The sequence below is a fragment of the Lytechinus variegatus genome, chromosome 4 (assembly GCF_018143015.1).
Source record: "Lytechinus variegatus isolate NC3 chromosome 4, Lvar_3.0, whole genome shotgun sequence".
Lineage (NCBI taxonomy): Eukaryota > Metazoa > Echinodermata > Echinoidea > Temnopleuroida > Toxopneustidae > Lytechinus > Lytechinus variegatus.
Genome location: NC_054743.1, coordinates 61,407,533 through 61,426,186, shown reverse-complemented (window position 1 = coordinate 61,426,186; position 18,654 = coordinate 61,407,533). Strand labels below are relative to the sequence as shown.

General features: G+C 35.6%; 2 protein-coding genes and 1 long non-coding RNA gene across 3 annotated transcripts in view; 2 read left to right on the top strand and 1 right to left on the bottom strand.

Moving 5' to 3' along the window:
• LOC121413139 (calcium-activated chloride channel regulator 1-like) overlaps positions 1-5,431 on the top strand; it is a 29,746-nt gene extending 24,315 nt beyond the window's left edge. Inside the window, exons 5-7 of the mRNA XM_041605902.1 lie at positions 779-1,003; positions 4,652-4,796; positions 5,409-5,431. Coding sequence (XP_041461836.1) covers positions 779-1,003; positions 4,652-4,796; positions 5,409-5,431 — 393 coding nt within the window. The remainder of the gene's footprint in view (positions 1-778; positions 1,004-4,651; positions 4,797-5,408) is intronic.
• LOC121412784 (calcium-activated chloride channel regulator 1-like) lies at positions 787-11,118 on the top strand. Its single transcript, XM_041605551.1, has 6 exons — positions 787-1,003; positions 3,779-3,901; positions 4,652-4,796; positions 7,396-7,521; positions 8,967-9,191; positions 10,191-11,118. The coding sequence occupies exons 4-6, from the start codon at positions 7,407-7,409 to the stop codon at positions 10,781-10,783; spliced, it is 933 nt and encodes a 310-aa protein (XP_041461485.1). The 5' UTR covers positions 787-1,003; positions 3,779-3,901; positions 4,652-4,796; positions 7,396-7,406; the 3' UTR covers positions 10,784-11,118.
• A 5,398-nt stretch (positions 11,119-16,516) lies between these two features.
• Positions 16,517-18,339, bottom strand: LOC121412783. The gene is made up of 3 exons (XR_005969673.1): positions 18,244-18,339; positions 17,017-17,096; positions 16,517-16,595 (listed from the first exon to the last, which is right to left on the bottom strand). It is a non-coding gene; the product is annotated as an uncharacterized LOC121412783 (long non-coding RNA).
• Positions 18,340-18,654: the final 315 nt, after the last annotated feature.

The following is an 18,654-nucleotide window of genomic DNA, read 5'->3' as shown; positions in this document are numbered from 1 at the left end:
GATCTCATCATGTCGACATCTTTTAGAAGAGATGATGAGATGACAAGATCCCGGATCTCATCATGTCAACATCTTTCAGAAGAGATGATGAGATGACAAGATCCCGGATCTCATCATGTCAACATCTTTCAAAAGAGATGATGAGATGACAAGATCCCGGATCTCATCATGTTGACATCTTTTAGAAGAGATGATGAGATGACAAGATCCCGGATCTCGTCATGTCGTCATCTTTTAGAAGAGATGGTCAGATGACAAGATCTTCGATCCATGATCATGTCATCTAATCATCTCTTCTTCAAGATGTCAACATGATGAGATCTGAGATCTCGTCATCTCATCATCTCTTCTAAAAGATGTTGACATGATGAGTTCCGGGATCTTGTCATCTCATCATCTCTTCTACAAGATGTCAACATGATGAGATCCGGGATCTTTTCATCTCATCATCTCTTCTAAAAGATGTTGACATGATGAGATCCGGGATCTTGTCATCTCATCATCTCTTCTAAAAGATGTTGACATGATGAGATTCGGGATCTTGTCATCTCATCATCTCTTCTAAAAGATGTCGACATGATGAGATCTGGGATCTCGTCATCTTATCTTTTTCTATCAAGATGTCGACTCCCGAGATAATTATCTCAACATCTCGGTGGCACTTTTAAGCTTCCATATGTACCTCTTCTTGCACATTAAATTTGAATAAGTACTCAATGAAACGAAAGTTCGAAGGATTTTAAATCAGGTTGAATGCTTTAATTTGTTATTCATTCAGATCTTGAACTCCGAAATAACCATCAAATCCAATCCTGGATTCCATGTTTTTCCGGTGGTCATCGATGACGCCCTTGGTAATAACACGATAATCACAGTAGAGTGGACAGGGAGTAATTCAATACTGGTTGAAGTTACTGGTCCAGACGGTACTCAGATTGACCATACCGATCCCAGATATTATAGAGGAGACAAGATCGTGACGATTACTCTACCTCAGGCGCAGGTAAATCCATATTGAAGTAATATTCATTCTCTGTAAAAGACTATGACCCAATGAACACAAAATTCTACCCAATAAACTATTGTATAGAATGGAGTCAAATCTTATACATGTTGCTTCTATTATGGGGCGGAGGGCGATCGTCATGAACATATTGGGGATGAGGCAAGCATCCGGGTAAACAAATTTATTTGCCCTGCCCAATAATGCCAAAAAAGGAGATAAATCTATGAATCCATTCCAAAAAGTGTTTGGAAAAACATCAGAAAGCGCTTTAAAAGCCATCAAAATTATCATATAAATACAATTGTGGATGTTGCCACAATATATGAAAGTTACTCTACATCCCTACAATCCAACTCGTATTTTAAGATCTGGATGTGACAATTTGCTTCTGATTCGTCGTACTCGACATTCTTGGGGGGGGGGGGATAGGTCCTTCTCAAATGCTGCGGCCAAGTTGTGGAATCAACTTCCTCAGTCACTTCGTTCCATTAAATCACATGACACACATAAAGTACACCATCCTATTTTTCCAACCTTTAATACCTTCACAACTAAATCTATAACTCTGTATAATTATGTACATTTTAAAATAAATAATATTGGTTTTGTATGCATTTAAGGTACACTCTCTGTCATCACACGCTGGTCTGACTGGCCTCCTATGGGGGCTGGTGCCCTTAATTGCTAAAGCTCCTGTAAGTACTTAGCTGAACGGGCCTGCCCCTTAAATTGTCGGTGAAGTGGGCAGCAAGCACAAGGGCACCAGGCCCCACCAGGGGTTAGCCTTAATCAAATAGTATATAGTTACAGAGCCATTCTGTAAGAAAAAAACCCTAAGGAATGACAACAATTCTGAGCGCTTTTGACGAAAAACGGTCAGGTTTAGAGTTCAAACTTCAAATTTATGGCATTAATATTGTTATGTTCGTGGCGGGTGAAATATATAGGGAGGTTGATTTGAAAAAAGCTTGCAAGGCAGTATACTATATTGTAGGAAACCATTGACTTCCTATACACGCCACTTTAAAAAAGCATTAATGTATTCTGGATTTAGATGTTATTTTGCGAAAGAGCGTTTAGCGACCGAGCGAGAAAATTTGCGAATTTAAATAGAAAAACTTTGATTTTAGACCACTTGACGATATGAATGGAATATTGTTTTCATCAATACATTTATACACATACAGAGCCGACATATATGTTTTTTTTCTTTGTTTTCGATTTTTTTTTTTGGGGGGGGGGGGCGGGCTACAGTCTCCAAAGCCTCACCTAAAGCCGCACCTGATTTTATTTGTGATTAAGTTATGATAATTCATCACCCAATCTTGGTTTCGTTTTGGGGAAAAGTATACACCGTTTATACAGTGCGTCCCACATAAAAAAAAACTTAACCGAGATTTATCATAACTTAATCATAATACAATAGAACAATGACGTATCATTGGAAAGTGTGGAGTCTCTTTCTTAATTTGAAATATCTTAGATCATTAATTATTCACCCATAAGTGAGCAAAATCAAATCGAAGAGATGATACCAAAAAGTCACTTGGCGGGCGGTATCAAAATGAAATTCACATTTGTGAAATGTTCAATATCTGCTCTTTAAATTCGATACCTCAATCACAGAAAATGGTCAAGAAGTGACGAAGTTCTTTTTATTTGAAATAAGGCTTGAATTTCAATAATTTCATAAAATGAAGAGGTTTTTAAGGGTAGCTTCAGACTTCCTCGACACTCCGTTTTGTTGACGGTCAGCCATGCATAAGTCCTTTGTTAACCATGCGATAGCTCCGGTAGGAAACCCTCGAAATACGTTTGTTTTATGAAATTATGGAAATACAAGCATTGTTTCGAAAAGGGAAAACTTTTTTTGTGATTGAGGCATTGATTTAAAAAGCAGATTTTTGAGTATCTGATTCTCATTTTGAAATTCAGATACCCCGCCAAATGCTTTTTTTGGTATCCTTTCTTCAAATTGTTTTTACTAACTCATGCATGAATGAAAAATCTTTTATGTTGTACCAGATGAAAGAGGAGACTCTATGCTTTCCAATGATAGGTGATTAAGATTTATATAAGCTTTATTTATGAATAAGTGGTGATAAATCATCGCTAAATCTCGGTTTCGTTTTTTGTTGGACGCACTGTATGATATATACGTGTGTGGGTGTGTGTGTGGTGGGTGGTGGTGATGCGTGTGTGTGTGCGTGCATGTATAGATGTTGTGATGTTTGAAGGTACTCATAGTTAAAATATACTTGGAAAATAACAGAATAATAGATTAGTTTCCTTTTATTGATTATTAAAGTTGATAACTCTACCCATTCCTTAATATATGAGACCATGAAGGCCAGCATGGCCGAATAAAGGAAACTAAAGATAAACGTTTCATTCGTAAACTTACTACTTAATTCATTCTCAATAACCATGACGTTGCTTTTCTTTTTGTGAACTCTGAATTATTTCGTGCCAAAAATATTTTCATTGACAAAGTATGCCTTCATAAAATGGAGAAATTACGAAATGTGTAATAAACCTCTCATTTTGAAGCAGCAATGCCAAATTACCGATCACCAAAAAACTACATTGAGACTTTCATGACTTACGTATCCGAATTTATAGAACTTGTTGTTTTTCAATCACTTCCCTTTATCTTCTCTTTTCATGAAACTCAAATTGAATTACAAATTCCATCCGGAGTCTCAATTTGTTTTATAATCGTTTTCGATTGATATCAATAATGGCAATATTCAATATCTATCTTTCCAAAAGACTGGTTTATGGCACATAAGAATCAGCGGCATAACTCATGTTGAACATGCAAGTGTATCAGTGACATCTCAGCAATCTACAAAATACTCCCCCGTTACAGTGAAGGTTCTCTTGGGATCCCTTGTAAGTACGAATTATGGCGCAGTCACTTTCCCTCTAAGGCGGCCGTACGGCCAGTCAAAAAACAGTCGTTTTAACATTTTTTGTGTACCAGCTACATAAAGGTGGTTTGAATTAAAATGAATAAAACGGCTGTTTTCGACCCGCCATGCGGCCGCCGTAGAGGGAATGTGACCGCAGTATAAGGGTTTAACTTTGTAATACAGAGGCAAATGAAAGTCAAAATAATGTAAGTTTTCCAAATTTCTGGTTTCTGATGTTTTAAACTTAACCATACAATGTCACACAAGTTAAAAAAATGTTCAAAAATTTACATTTGGAGTATTATTTTTTTGTACGAAAAAAAGTTCCATTAATATTCTTGACAACTTAATGATGTGTGCCCGGTGTTGTCGCTTAATCATTGAAAGGTGTAGTCATAATAAATATTTGATATAACAATATAAAAGAAAAACAGCAAGAAATGAGTTGAAAATAATAAATACATATTCGCAATTAAAGAAGTTTTTTTTGATGAGCTCGCGCATGTACTTAAATTTGATGTTTGTACTCAAAATGTACAAAAATATATTTCAATTCCTCCTTTTAAGTGGATCCCGCACATGGTGTATCATTATGATTTATTTATAATTTTTTTTAAGAATGATATTATTTTAGCATATGAATGACAGTAGGATATTGTTTCTTTGCGTTCTTTTTACTTTTGCTATATTCCATTTTATCTTTTTTGTATTCATCTGTCGTTAAATATAGAATGTGGATCATTCTAGCAAACCTGCTCTAGCAATTTATGTAAAGGTTGAACAAGATTATTTACCGGTGCTCAATGCTACTGTCACAGCTATCGTTTCATCAGAATCGTCTTCCACGACATTATCTCTTTTCGACAACGGTTCGGGTAAGTCAAGGTATATGTTGTATATTATATATATTTATATATATGTAAATTTTTTAAGAAGTTGGAAAACATATTGTCCTCAAAATACTGATGACAAATTGATTGAATTCGCGAATGGCTTTATAAGTACTCTATTAATAAAAAAAACACAAAAAACAGAAAAAATATCAATTATAAATAGGCCTACTGGCCATCACAATACCGGTAATACCCTCTGAGACAGTCTAACGACTATCATCTTCCTCTTTGTAGAACATTGTTAGCAAAAAACATTGATGTATGATGGCCCGAGATTCTAGAATTCTCTTATTGAAGATATCATTAATAGCTTATCCCTCAGTTCTTTTAAAAAGAAACTTAAAGGATAATTGAATCTTTGGAACAAGATAGCTTGTGTGAAAACAGAAAAATCAAAGAAACAGATCAACGAAAGTTTGAGAAAAATTGAATGAATATAAGAAAGTTATGAGAATTTGAAGTTTAGATTATTATAGTTATGTAGATCCCTACCATTGGCAATGCGACAAAAATGTGTGATACCACATGTGAACAACTTTCCTATTGCTTTTATATATATTTCACTTAAAATGCCTCTTTTATCACATCTATCAGAAGATCATGAATTCTTTGTATAGGAGGGCTTTTCATACAGGTTTTTAAAGAATATATTATGGATAAAGAGTTTGTATCACCATAAGAAATAGCGAAAAGAGACATTTTTGGGGAATTTTATAGTCCATGAAAGGGAAAGTTGTTCACATGTGACATCACACATGTTTCGCATCGCAAACATTCGTAATTCCGAAGCGTCGTTATTCCGAAGGTTCGTTATTCCGAAGGTTCGTATATCCGAAGGTTCGTAATTCCGAAGGTTCGTTAGTCCGAAAACGAAATAAGGTTCGTTGTTTCGAAGGTTCTTTTGTCCGAAAATGAAATGGTTAACGAAACTTAATTCGTTTTCAGACTAACGAACATTCGGAACAACGAACCTTATTTCGTTTTCGGATCAGCGAACCTTCGGAACAACGAACCTTCGGAACATCGTACATCGAACCTTATTTCGTTTTCGGAATATCGAACCTTCGGAATAACGCTACAAATGTTCGGATTAACGAACCCTTTTACGTTTTCGGATTAACGAACATCGAGGTATAGGCAATTTACGTTTTTTGGAATTACGAAGTATAACCGTTTCGCATTGCGAATGGTAGGTTTTCCATAGCATTAGTGATCGCAATATTAGAATGCTCACTACTTTCTCATTATTTGTCCGATTTTTCTCAAACTTTCTTTTATCTTATTTGATTTTTCTCTTTCCAGACAAGCCCACTTGTTCATAGGGTTTCATTCCCCTTCGAAAATTATTTTCTTAAATAATACAGGTCATCATTTCCACAACTTTGAATAATCATATTTTTGAAGGGTGTTCTTTGACTCTGAAAATAACAACACGGAGAGAGATTTGATATACAGTTCAGGTCCAGCCAGTCTGGTGGATCACGGGCCTTCAACAGTACCCCGTAGACTCGCGTGTTAAAGTGGCACTTAAAAAAATCATAAAAAAAACAAGGATGAAATTCGAGAGTTGAATGTTTACTACCAGTGGACAGGATATAAATCTGGCATTCCATATCTGACCAGAAAAGGGTACCTCGACCGGCCCATTTTAAAAATAAATGGGCATTTATGAAGACTACACCTGACAGGATCAAATTTATCACTTGAGACAGCCAAATGGCCCTAATTCTTCTGCCAGTAAAAAAAATATTTCCAAAGTGGTGATATATCTTCCCAATTTGGAAAAAAGGAACTTCAGTAGATACATTGCCAATCATGTTCATTAATTTTTGTCAATCAGCAATATAAAATTCAAACATTGGGAATGGGTTGGATCAAATAAATATTTTTTGCCTGCCAGTTGTAATTAGGCCCGTGTAACCGGGTTATTATGTGTGTATGAAGTTCCATCTCTGTCACAATATGTGTAAGTGTATGTGAGAAATAAACATGAAATAACATATGACACATCATTAAATTCACCATTTCATGCCCTTTTTTACTTTTTTAATCCGCCCGTTGAAATCCTGCTCTGTCATCTTTCGTTATATATTTTCCCTTGTATTTTCATGTCCCTCGTGTGTGTTACAACTTTTTCTTGTTCTTTGTTTTTCATGTTTTTGTTCTGCTGTTCTCTGTTCTTTCACCTCTGTGTCCGTCTTCGTAGGTGATTATTCTACAATAATTATTCAGAGGATTCCACACACTACAAGCACTGTTTATTCTATTTCATAGTGAATTCCTCCATTTTATCAGATCTTTAAAATGTTAAAAATAATCTGCTATTCTTTATTATACTTTGTTTTGTTTTCCTTATGGAAAAAACATCATATATTGTACATGCCTATTCATATTGTTATATAAGTTCATTGAAATTATTTTCGACCATTTTACTTTGTTCTGTTGGAAATGAATTGAATTGAAATAGTAAAGTGTTTAATATTCCCATCCGAATATACATGTATATTCAACATTTCCTGCTTTTTGAGAAATTATATCAGAAATATAACAAAGTCCAATCAAATTTGTTTTATCACTGCAGGTTGCGACCTTATGAAAGATGACGGAGCATATTCAGGATGCTTCACGGATTTCCGAAATAATGGTAGACATGATGTCAAGGTCAATGTTCTAGGATACATTGATGTAGAAGGAGGATCATGGAGAGGTTTGTATATTTGGCTTTCGGCAATATTTCACAGAGGGTGGCCTGTTTACTTTTTAATATATGTAACACCAAAATTTTACTTCATGTTTATGCAATAGAAATAAACGCAAGGCGTCTTGATTTGCCAAAGAAAGTATTTTGTTTGAATAATAGCGATATTTGTTTTATCTTCTCTTCGATGTTTTATTCTCAATTGAGCTAAATAAAAAAAAATCGATGATAATAGTTAAATTTTGTAATTATCATCAAAATTTTCAGAGATGTTGTCAACTCGTAACAACAACAACGTGTACCAAAAATTTGAATGCATGAATTTATTTAAAGTATTGAAATAACACATTTTTAATGACCCGGGAGTTGATTTAGGAATTACAAATAATTCCTTTAGGAATTAAACTCAAATTTGCTATCAGTTCTTACCAACCTCCTACTTTTTTTTCAAAAACGGAATGGTGCATGGTGCATTTGATTCCCAGGTTAGATATTCATATCCAAACTCAATTTTGGTCAAAAGTGGATTTTCCTCTTTTGGAATCAAGTTTTTATATATATATATATATATATATGTGTGTGTGTGTGTATGTGTGTGTGTGTGTGTGGGACAAGGCACTTAATTATTGAGATATGCATGATAAGCAAAAATTATCAACAACACATGAACATTAAACGAAAATAAAGCAAAAACGCACACGCAGATGCGCGCGCACAGCTCTTTGAGTTGGTAAAGTTGGGGTAAAAAAATCCAGATTTGAAATGGAAATTTAACAATTAAATAATAAAAAATATAGTGGAATTTACTTTAACTGCATGTACAAATATGGGGTTTCTAGTGTGTCTTAAACTCGATTTGGTGACAAATCTTCGATATTCCCTCGAAGCCACATTTCTGTAGACATATTAACTAAAGAGGACATGATGAAATCTTGATAGGGAATACTTTTTTGAAAGCCCTTTTCTGATTGTTTATTAATCTAAAATATCACAGACATGATAAATAGACGCGTATCCTCATCTGACATAATGGACGAGTATGGCAACGTGAAATTTCAATTTTCCTATTTATTTGGCACATTGGTCCATATTTTGAACTCGGGGTTTAATTCAAATTCTGGTCCAAAGTTGCGGTTTTAACTATGGAAGCCAATTGCGACAGAAATATTTAGCAGTACAGGTTTGATATATCAGTTCATCTGTTACTTGGATCATTCATAACTATGTGGGAATAATAACTGAATTATTTTTCTTCGCCATTATATCCTCATGAAGAGCAACTAAATATATCCAAAATACAATATTGACAGGATTTCAACAATTTTGGCTGTCCATACTTTTTGCAGAGAATGAGACCATGAACTAAGTCAAGTCAGACGTCAGAATACGGGCTAAAGAGAACGTAATTAAAAATAAAATCATGCCTCTTAATAATTTATGTTTGAAATTCATAGAGAGGAGGTCAGCTGACTCTAGCGATTCCGTTCCGGCAGCGGCACCATCTTTCATGCGTACAGCATCAGGAGGTGTCTTCAAGGTCGAAGGCTACGACCCTGAAGCTCCAGACATCCTGCCACCGTCCCGTATCCATGACCTGGTGTATACCTCATTCTCATACGATAACAGCACAGTGACACTCAGCTGGACTGCTGTAGGAGATGACCTAGACCAAGGAACGGGTAAAAAAGCTTCCGGATTTGATACTTCTATTACTACTACAATTATACAGCGCTTAATTAACCCGGGATAGAGTACTCCGCTTTAATAAGCGTGACCAAGTGAAAACACAACAACAAACAAACAAACAAACAACTTGATGCACTGAGTGCTGGAAGGCAGCTCGAACTAGGCAAGGTTATAATAATATTGAGAACCAGAATATATTACCTGTTTTTTTAGTAACTTTACGAACAGATATTCATGCCTAAGGTGTCACATTCACGCTATAGAATTCACGAGATGTGGGCATAAGGAATCTAACCTCAGATCTTATGTTTAACTGCATGAACTATATACATTTTGTTATCTTTCTAATTTCAGCATGATTAAAAACATTATGTAGACTAGAAAATGATCACAGATTGATACTGTAGTATAAAACAGTATTTACGATGGGCCTATCATTGTGCACAAACTACTTGCATGTACAATATATAGCAAGTTGGTATTGTATACACCAAGAATTCTTGGATCCTTTTCGTATCTGAAATCATTGAATTTAATAGGCTGATAGCAAACTTGTATATAAAACATGGCCCTAGGTCATGTTTCATGCCATCATCTGGATTTCTAAATATTGGTTAGACAACAAAAAATCAAGGAACTGGACTTATGTTGCATGAACTTCCCCGATAACTTTCAATTTTAAGCCACAGGGTATGCAATATAATAATTTCTTCTACATTTAAAATAGTTATGTTACAAGGTATAACCTAGTTTATTTACATTCAAGAATTAATCATCATACAAAAATTACATCATTGATCTTAAGCTTTAGCCTTAAAAAAAGAAAGTTTAGGAGCTCGACAATAGCTACAATAATTTATTATCGTGTTTTGTGAAAAGTAAGAAAAACAATGACCATTTTCCGGGTGATAAAATGGAAACAGGGAAAATCCTTAAGTAACAACATAAGTAACAACATTGATCATACATATTTTGCATTATTATCTCAAAAGCATCCAGATACGAGCTCCGCTATTCTACCAATATCTCTGACCTCCAAAACAACTTTGGCAGTTGTCATGAAGTTACAAGTGATCAACTCGTCTACGGGAACCTCGAAAACATCAAACCATCAGGGCTTACTGAAACCATCACCGTCACCCTTCCAGAAAGAGGGCAAGGTATTGTGTACAACTTCGCAATAAGGGCGTGGGATGAGGCAGGGAATGAAGGAGATCTGTCGAATTTCGCTTCCTTGTCAATCCGCTTTATACCAGAGCCTATCGAACCAACTACCCAAGACCAATCATCCACCAATCCGACAAGACTAGGTGAACCATCTACCAATCTTACTACACCAGACGGGTCGTATTCCAAACCGACTAATGAACAAGAATTTCATCCCGATAAGAAATACATCGGTATATGGTGCGTGGTCGTAGCGGGGATCCTTGCTGCTGGAATTTGCATTCCTATCGTTTGCGTTTGGATCTCTTACAGACGCAAGTATCCCGTGAAATTCAAAACAGAGGATGGTATCCAAGTTGGAGGGGTGGAGAAATTAAATCCAACCTATAGCAACCCCACTTTTGCTCCCATAATATAATTTGTTCCAGCAACATGTGAATAGTGTGAAAGAAGGCAGTAGAAACGATTAATATTTTCATTTTTGGTGAATGTACATTCATATTAAATGTATTGGATCATTTGTCTAAACAACGCACAGTTCCCATGTATTGCTTGTTCAATTTCATCGCGGTAAAGAGACCACAGCTTGTCACACGTAGAATTGTTTTGTTGAGAGCAAAACTGGAAAAAAAGTACCCACCCCTTCCCATTAATACATTTTTCAAGATCCTAAGATTCTTTTATAATAGCAAATAATTTTTAAGAATAATTCATAACAAGACTTCTGTACTTACGAAATCTACTTATTGACCACTTTTTGTCTTCAGGTTTCCTTCACTCCTCACGTAGAAAAGCATTAATAAAAAGGATTGGAAATGTAAAGTCATAGTAACACAGGCGCAGCCGACTCCAGAGCTGCGTTTCACGAATGGACTTTTCAGAATTTTTATCCGACAATTACCATAGTAACAAAATTTTTAGCCAATCAAAATCAAGGAAAGTTGTCAGAGCTGGCAACTTGTTGGACAGATAATGTTGATGAAATGCAGACCGATCGATAATATCTCTTTTGTAGTAAGATCAGAGATTTTGCCGGTTTGATGCATTATTTCGTCGGTGACGTTCGACTGAAGCGTAATGTGATGAATCGTATCCGTGATGAAACTCTAGGGCCCGAATTCACAAAGGTGGTTTCGTTTGAACCCATGGTTTTTAGAAACCGTGGGTTTTAGAAACCATGGTTTTTGAAAAACTATGGTTTCTAAAATTTGGTATTCACAAACGATGGTTTCTAAAACTCACGGTTTCAACAGTGGTCTCAAATGAAACCATGGTTTCAACAGTGGTCTCAAATGAAACCATGGTTTCAACAGTGGACTCAAATGAAACCATGGTTTAAACCATGGGTTTTACCTCAAAACCAGGGATTTCCCCTTTTTAGCGCGTACTGAGCATGCTCAGTTTCATTGAAAACTTGCATTCTACAGCTAGCACTGGCATAAGTGGCAATACGGTCTGATTCTTCAATTACTACAACTTTCTTTCGTTTAAATATAAAAAATGAAAAAGGTGTAATTTTATGCGCTTCTAGCTACTATTATCTTGCGATTCCCAGGTACAGATGTATTGCTGCTGTACTGTATTTGGTGATCGACTCGGCCCCGGGACCCCGCTCAACAACCGACTTAATTTTGTGATCATAATTTATTTTCTTCACTTTTGTCGCAGAAGATAGACTCTAAAACTTAGTGTAGATGCCTGATTTGTTGAGGTTTGTCAACTTTCTCTCTGATCGTGAGTAGCGAAAAACGGATTAAAGATTCGGGTGCTTTTCATCGCAATATTAGTAGCTCGGCCCCCGTAGCTGCCGGGGCGCTTCAGACCCGAAGATATCCCCAATCATGGAAGTGTGCATGTACAGCCAAAGAGCCGAGCTTGGCTGAGTTTACTCCAACGACTTGTAGGACTAAGCCTGTTAATTCATCGATCAAAGAAGAATGTCTATTGCTGCTCTCCTTCAGACAAAATTAGATGAAGCTTTGCATCGTAGGATCTGCCCTTCTACTTTTTTGAAATAAATATATTTATTTTCCATATGGTGTGTAGCTTGGTTTTAAGTGGTAATAGGCTTCAATTTCTTGACTTGTAGATGTTCGATTCATCATTCAGGCTAAAATTGCATGTATAGTACACATGCACAGGCGCTGCAGGGGGGGGGGGGGTCGGGCGTTTTGCCACGGCCCCAAAAATGTATTAAAGGAAAATATACATGGGGGCCAGCTTGGGACGATATAATCCCGGCCCCCAAAATGTTCAAAAGCATGGCTCTATGCAGCAGTTGCCCCCCTGGAATTTTTGAAAAATGTTATTTTACTGAAAACTTTTATATCCACTGAAAATGTCCATGAAACTTTCAGTTTCTCTTTCAAAAATGCAAATTTGGTTAAGTATAGTGTTTACTATGTAATTATTCAACTTCATATGGCAAATAATAAAACCCACTTCACAGAGGGATATTATATTTCAAAACAAGTATTTTTACTGTTGAATTCTATCTTGTGTATATGCATTTTCCTGAGATGAATGGAGATATGAGAAAATGGAGATGTTGAGAGGGATGGAAATGAGAGGAATAGAGTTGATAAGGGTGATGGAGATAATGGGAGGAATGAAGGTGATGAGGGTGATGGAGATGAGGGATGGAGGGAACTGAGGATGGAGATGAGAGATGAACACAGATGATAAGGGAGATGATTAGAGGAGAGATGTAGATGAGAGGGATACATATAAATAAGAGGAGTGATGAAGATGAAAGGGGATGATCATTACTATCGTCATCAACATTACCATCATCAACACTAACATCACCATTGCCATCATCTTTATTGTCATCAACCTCATTATCATCACCACCAACATCGTCACCACCATTACATGTATAACCACCACCACACTTGTCACCATCAGCAGCACCAACACCATCATCCTCATCACCACCAAAGTCATCTTGATCATCTTCATGATTATTTCGTCCAAATCAGAAAAAAGGGCAAAAGACTACTCTTTTATCATTTCTGTATATCTTTATTAAATTTGCATGAAACCATCTTGCACCTTGGAAAATCACACCAGGAAATTACATAAAATATAACACACTGAAAATCTAATAATCAATTGGCATTTTAAAAACATTGCAAAATTACAAACATTTGTGAAATAATAAGGTCTAAGTTTTGATATATTGCCACATCATTCTTGTATTACAATACAATAATGGCCCAAATGAATAATTATTATTAATTATTAACTGGTATTTTTCTGGTTGCCCGAGTCGAGCTCTACTTGTTAGGCTACCTGGTTTCCCAAACTAGGCCATCAGGTTATCCTTTGGGGTCAATTGAAATTGTATTTTTTTCCAAGAAAATGCATTAATTGCCCTTTTAATTTGTTTCATTCATGCTCCCTAAATGTGCATGTGCCAGGCCAAGCTAGTGTTTTCCTGTTTGCCAGAGTTGAGCTCTACTCATAAGGCTACCTGGTTGCCCTAGCTAGGCTGTTGCCCTGGGGACACTTGAAAAGAATACATTTCAACAAAAAACAAGGTGATCCACCAGTCTCGCCTGATATCACAATCAATCTAAAGTGTATGCTTTATGATCTTTTGACCTTATTATCCTCTGGGACATGCATATGGTATTTAATCCCCAATGGTTATCTGTACAAAGTGTAAACACAACTGATGCAAAAACAAAGAAAGAGCAATTAGAATTGATGACCCCCATGGACACATACGCATATTTTGGGGCATGCAATAAACTTTCTGTGAGCTATCAAAGTTTTAATCTTAAGCATTTGAAATAGACAATTTAAATTATGTGAGAATATTTCACATGAAAAGTAAATGAGGAATTTGCATTTGATGCGTCCTGATTAAATAGCGTTTTTTTAATGAAAAAATAATTGAAGATACATGTAGTCTGAAAGAAACTAAATCTGATAAAAGTTCATTTCAAATACTTGTATTCATGTGAAATTCTTAGTAATAATGTGCTCTTTTAACCCTACATGTAAAACCCCCCGGGGGGGGGGGGCATAGAACTATGGTGGGGGTAGGGTGAATAAACCCCCTCCCTCAACATATTCCACAACCATTCCGCTGTGCGAAATTTTACGACCATTCTACATCTTTTGAGATCAAATTTACGATGCATGGGCATGCTGTTGGAAAATTTACATAAGTGCATGTCAGACCCAAAATTGCTCCAAAACGTGATTTTGTGTACAAAGTCAATGTTGAATTTTCTCATCTTCTTCATATGGACATGATTATTTTTACTTTCACAGGTGAAATTACTTGATTTCAGCATAATTATGCTTCAAAAAAATGTTCTGCTATAATTTTGGCAAAAAACAAGTTTGAAAAACAAAGATATACATAAGAAATTCATAAAACAATAAAATACATAAAAAAATCATTTTCAATCTAGGATTTTTTTTCATTTTGATTGTTAGCAATGGTATAAAAGTATGATTTATGCACAAATTAGCATAATTAATTAATGTAAGAGATTTGACGATTTCGGAAAAATTAACCAAACAGCATTGCACATGACATCCCCCACTATTTTCATACCAATTATCAAGGCGTTAATGTGATCATTGGCAGAGATCTCAAGGGAGATTGATTCAACCCCTCCCCCACCCCTGTAAAAAAAGTGTTAAAAAGACATAAATAAATAATGAAATTCTTACTTGTACATTACAAAAAATACCTGTTCTAGAGCAAGTCCACTGTACAAAAAAAAAGTTTATGTGAATGGAATAGAGCTGAATAAAACATGCATGACACTGAAAACGTCAAAATAGGATGTAAAATAAGAAATTAATTAATCAAGTGGTAAAACAGGTGATATGCAAACAAGTCTATGTCACACACTCACTCTTTCTTCTGTAGAAATATATTATAATGCTTGATTCTTTACAGAATTATGAGAAAACTCTTCATCGAATTGAGTATAGGTTGCCACAATGGCTTTTTACAAAAGTTTCAGGGAGAAATCAAACCATATTACACCTGTACTTTATACACATTATGAGGGGGAAACTGAGGGGGAAAAAATCATGATACTAGTATATTACAAAAAGAAACACTGAGTGGAGAACGTCACTTTGTCACTCATTTGCATACTGACCAGGATGTGCATATATCTGTTTTGTGAAAATAAGCGAAACTTCAAAATGTCAACACTCTCATTTTACATCAAATTTTGATGAAATTTTCAGTGTTATGCTCATTGGACTTTTCTCTATTATATCAAAGAAACTTTTTGTTGGGGTGGACTTGCCCTTCAAGAAAGTACAAGGCTTGTTTCCCTCCAGGAATTCTTGTATAGACATGGGTCCCATCGATCACTCATACAGTTGTTGTTGGGTAGTCTCAATCTCATCTCTGGTTGTTGAAGTTCTCACAAAACCTCTTTTTTCTTGCTATGGCTTGTGAAACATCTTTGATCAAGTCTCACAGATGATTGCAACACTGATGCCTCATCACCACGTATTCCTTGAAATTATCCTGTAAATGAAGATATAATGCCAGAAGTTGCATCTTACTCTGCGTTTTTATTTTCGTTTTTTTAAGATGACAAAGAGAAAACAAAATGTAACTATTCTATTGTCTTTACATTGTAAGATTTGAAAAAAAGACTGGTTCCCATATGGAATCCTTCAAAAATCACTTTACTGGTCTAAAGGCTAAACCTATCCGTATCCCATAAACATTTGTGTGACAAACATACATTGAGCATAGCCGATGCAATACTTTTTTCAAATAACCAAGATAATGATGCAACCTCTCAAATTTTTTTCTTTAATGTAAATTAGGGATTTTGGAAGAATCTGTCCACAATGGATGACAAAAAATATAGTTCTAATTTACATTTCTGATTGTATTATCATATGCACAGTTCATTGTAAATTAAAAACAGGCAGTTGCCAAAATTTATTATCACTTTTTACATTGAGTCTTCCTTCTTACAAGAATATCACTAATACTTGAAATACACTAGGCTTGTCATGAGATGTTATTGTCATATAACTTTCTTATTAAAAAAATACTTACACCATACAAAAGCAGAATTGTCAATACTTGCAGAAAGGTAGTCTATCACTAGGCCCTTTGTCCCTCTTCAGGCTCAGATCATCTTAAAAAATGTTGATAAGGTAGTGTGTGGTCTCTTTTTAAAGTTTCCTCCTGTCAACGACTCCTAATTGCAGTTCTTGTTGGCATATTCCTATTGAATTAGAATGAGAAGCAAAAGAAAAATATTGAAAAAAAAATGTATTCTTAACTACCTTTACTGCGTACTGTCAAAATTAATAGGCCTACCTTTTAAATCTGCATACATTTGGTTAGTTGACTTTTTTGCCCACAACCTAATCAGATCGCCATTCTCATAAAGTTAAATTTAAATTGATCAACTGGATCTACAAATATTTGACATTTAGGCATTATACTCTATGACCATGTGACATGGAATTTAGATCAATTCAGTCACTGTCAGTTGTGTACATCAACCAAGATTGAAATTGATCAAAATAAGTGGTTCTTTATCATGACAACAAATTTTATGATAAAAAAGTTTTAGACGGTGACAAAGAAAAAATTTAGAAAATAGACAATAGTCCACATAGAAACAACAAAAATGAACATACCTCTCTAACAATCCTCCTTTAATAGTCTCTCAGGACAGCCTGTGCATGTTGTAAGATGTTTTCATCCATTCAAAAATTTACTGCGGAAATAAACAAAGCACAGATAGATACATTAAATTAAGTTTTAAATCTAATGGACATGAAACATAATTCAACATCTCTTCAAACCTGCCAGATTTCCAACCAAAATGTAAATTCTTATTATCATTTGGGGTGATTTGTTAAAATAATCCATTCAATTAATTGTTCTACAGAACGGTGCTTCATAACGTAGCTCATCGTATTGTAGCTACATCATGTAAACAAAGCGAGTCAAGCCTATTGTTTTACGCAGTGCACAGCAAGGGATGGGAAGATTTTGCAAAAAAAAGGCCACCAGATCGATCTGATTATTTAGGCCCTATAAGAATATTTATTCCTCTTATTATATGTGTAAAAATGGTATAAAACTTAAATTTAGTGTATTTAACCAATTTGCAGTGATGTGGATATTGAAGGGGATTCCATCATTAATTGTTTACCAGCTTCGACACACACTGACACAGCCCTAGGGCCTACCCAAGGCCAGGGCCTAGACTAGCGTGTCTAACTTTGGCTAGGGCTTCATGATGAAAAAAATCAAAATATCAGAGTCCTCAAGTGGTGCAAGGCTAGATCGATCTACTACATTTCTCAAGTTGGATCTGAATAAGTGAATTTTGAAAAATAATTTTTGTGATCACTAGACTACTTGGAGACAGGATCTAAGGTAGACACGGTTTAGTGTTTTCCCATTCACTAAAACTTTAACCAAGGCAATATTTTATGATGTTAGTTATTAATTCTGCAATTTTGTGCAGTTACTTTAATTAGACTACTAAGATAAGGTACAAATTAATTAAGAACAAAATTTTCTTGAATTTTGCACAATTATAGTTGAAAGTATGACTACTTTGGCGACTTTGTCGTGTTATCGCTATGCAGCAAGATAATATCACAATGCCTTCTCCTGATCCTGAGCGATTCGGTGGGACAGCTCTTCGTTATATTTTGACAGGACACAAAACTTCACCGTCACGCGTGGGACTGAAAAAAAAACTTGCGATAATGCTTTTTCATCCCAAGAACACCGTTCCGCTCTTAACTTTCCATGCATTTACAGCATTAGTTATAATATTTCTTCACAAACAAATACATGCAGACGTAGAAAAAATATTAATTGTCGCTATAAAATGGTAAATTACTTACGATGTTCTCAAAGCTCGGCAAATACCGATATTAAGCGCTTCGCTCCTCTTCATTTCGTGCAAAGCTATTTATCGTCGTCTATGCACTTGCTCAGCTAGCTAGCTCATGCTCAGCAATGTACCGAAATACTGTTCTGTGATTGGTCAATGTGCCAAAAACCATGGTTTTCCTAAAACCCACGGTTTGAAACCACCTAAAACAGTTGACTCAAAATCATGCCGAAAACCCACGGTTGAAACCATGGTTTCATTTGAAACCACCTTTGTGAATACCAAAATCAGCTAAACCCACGGTTGAAACCATGGTTTCTGCAGAAACCACCTTTGTGAATTCGGGCCTAGGAGGTTCCTGGCCCAGATGTAAAACGAGACTCTGTAATATGACACTGCCAAATTCGCGATAGCATGGGGA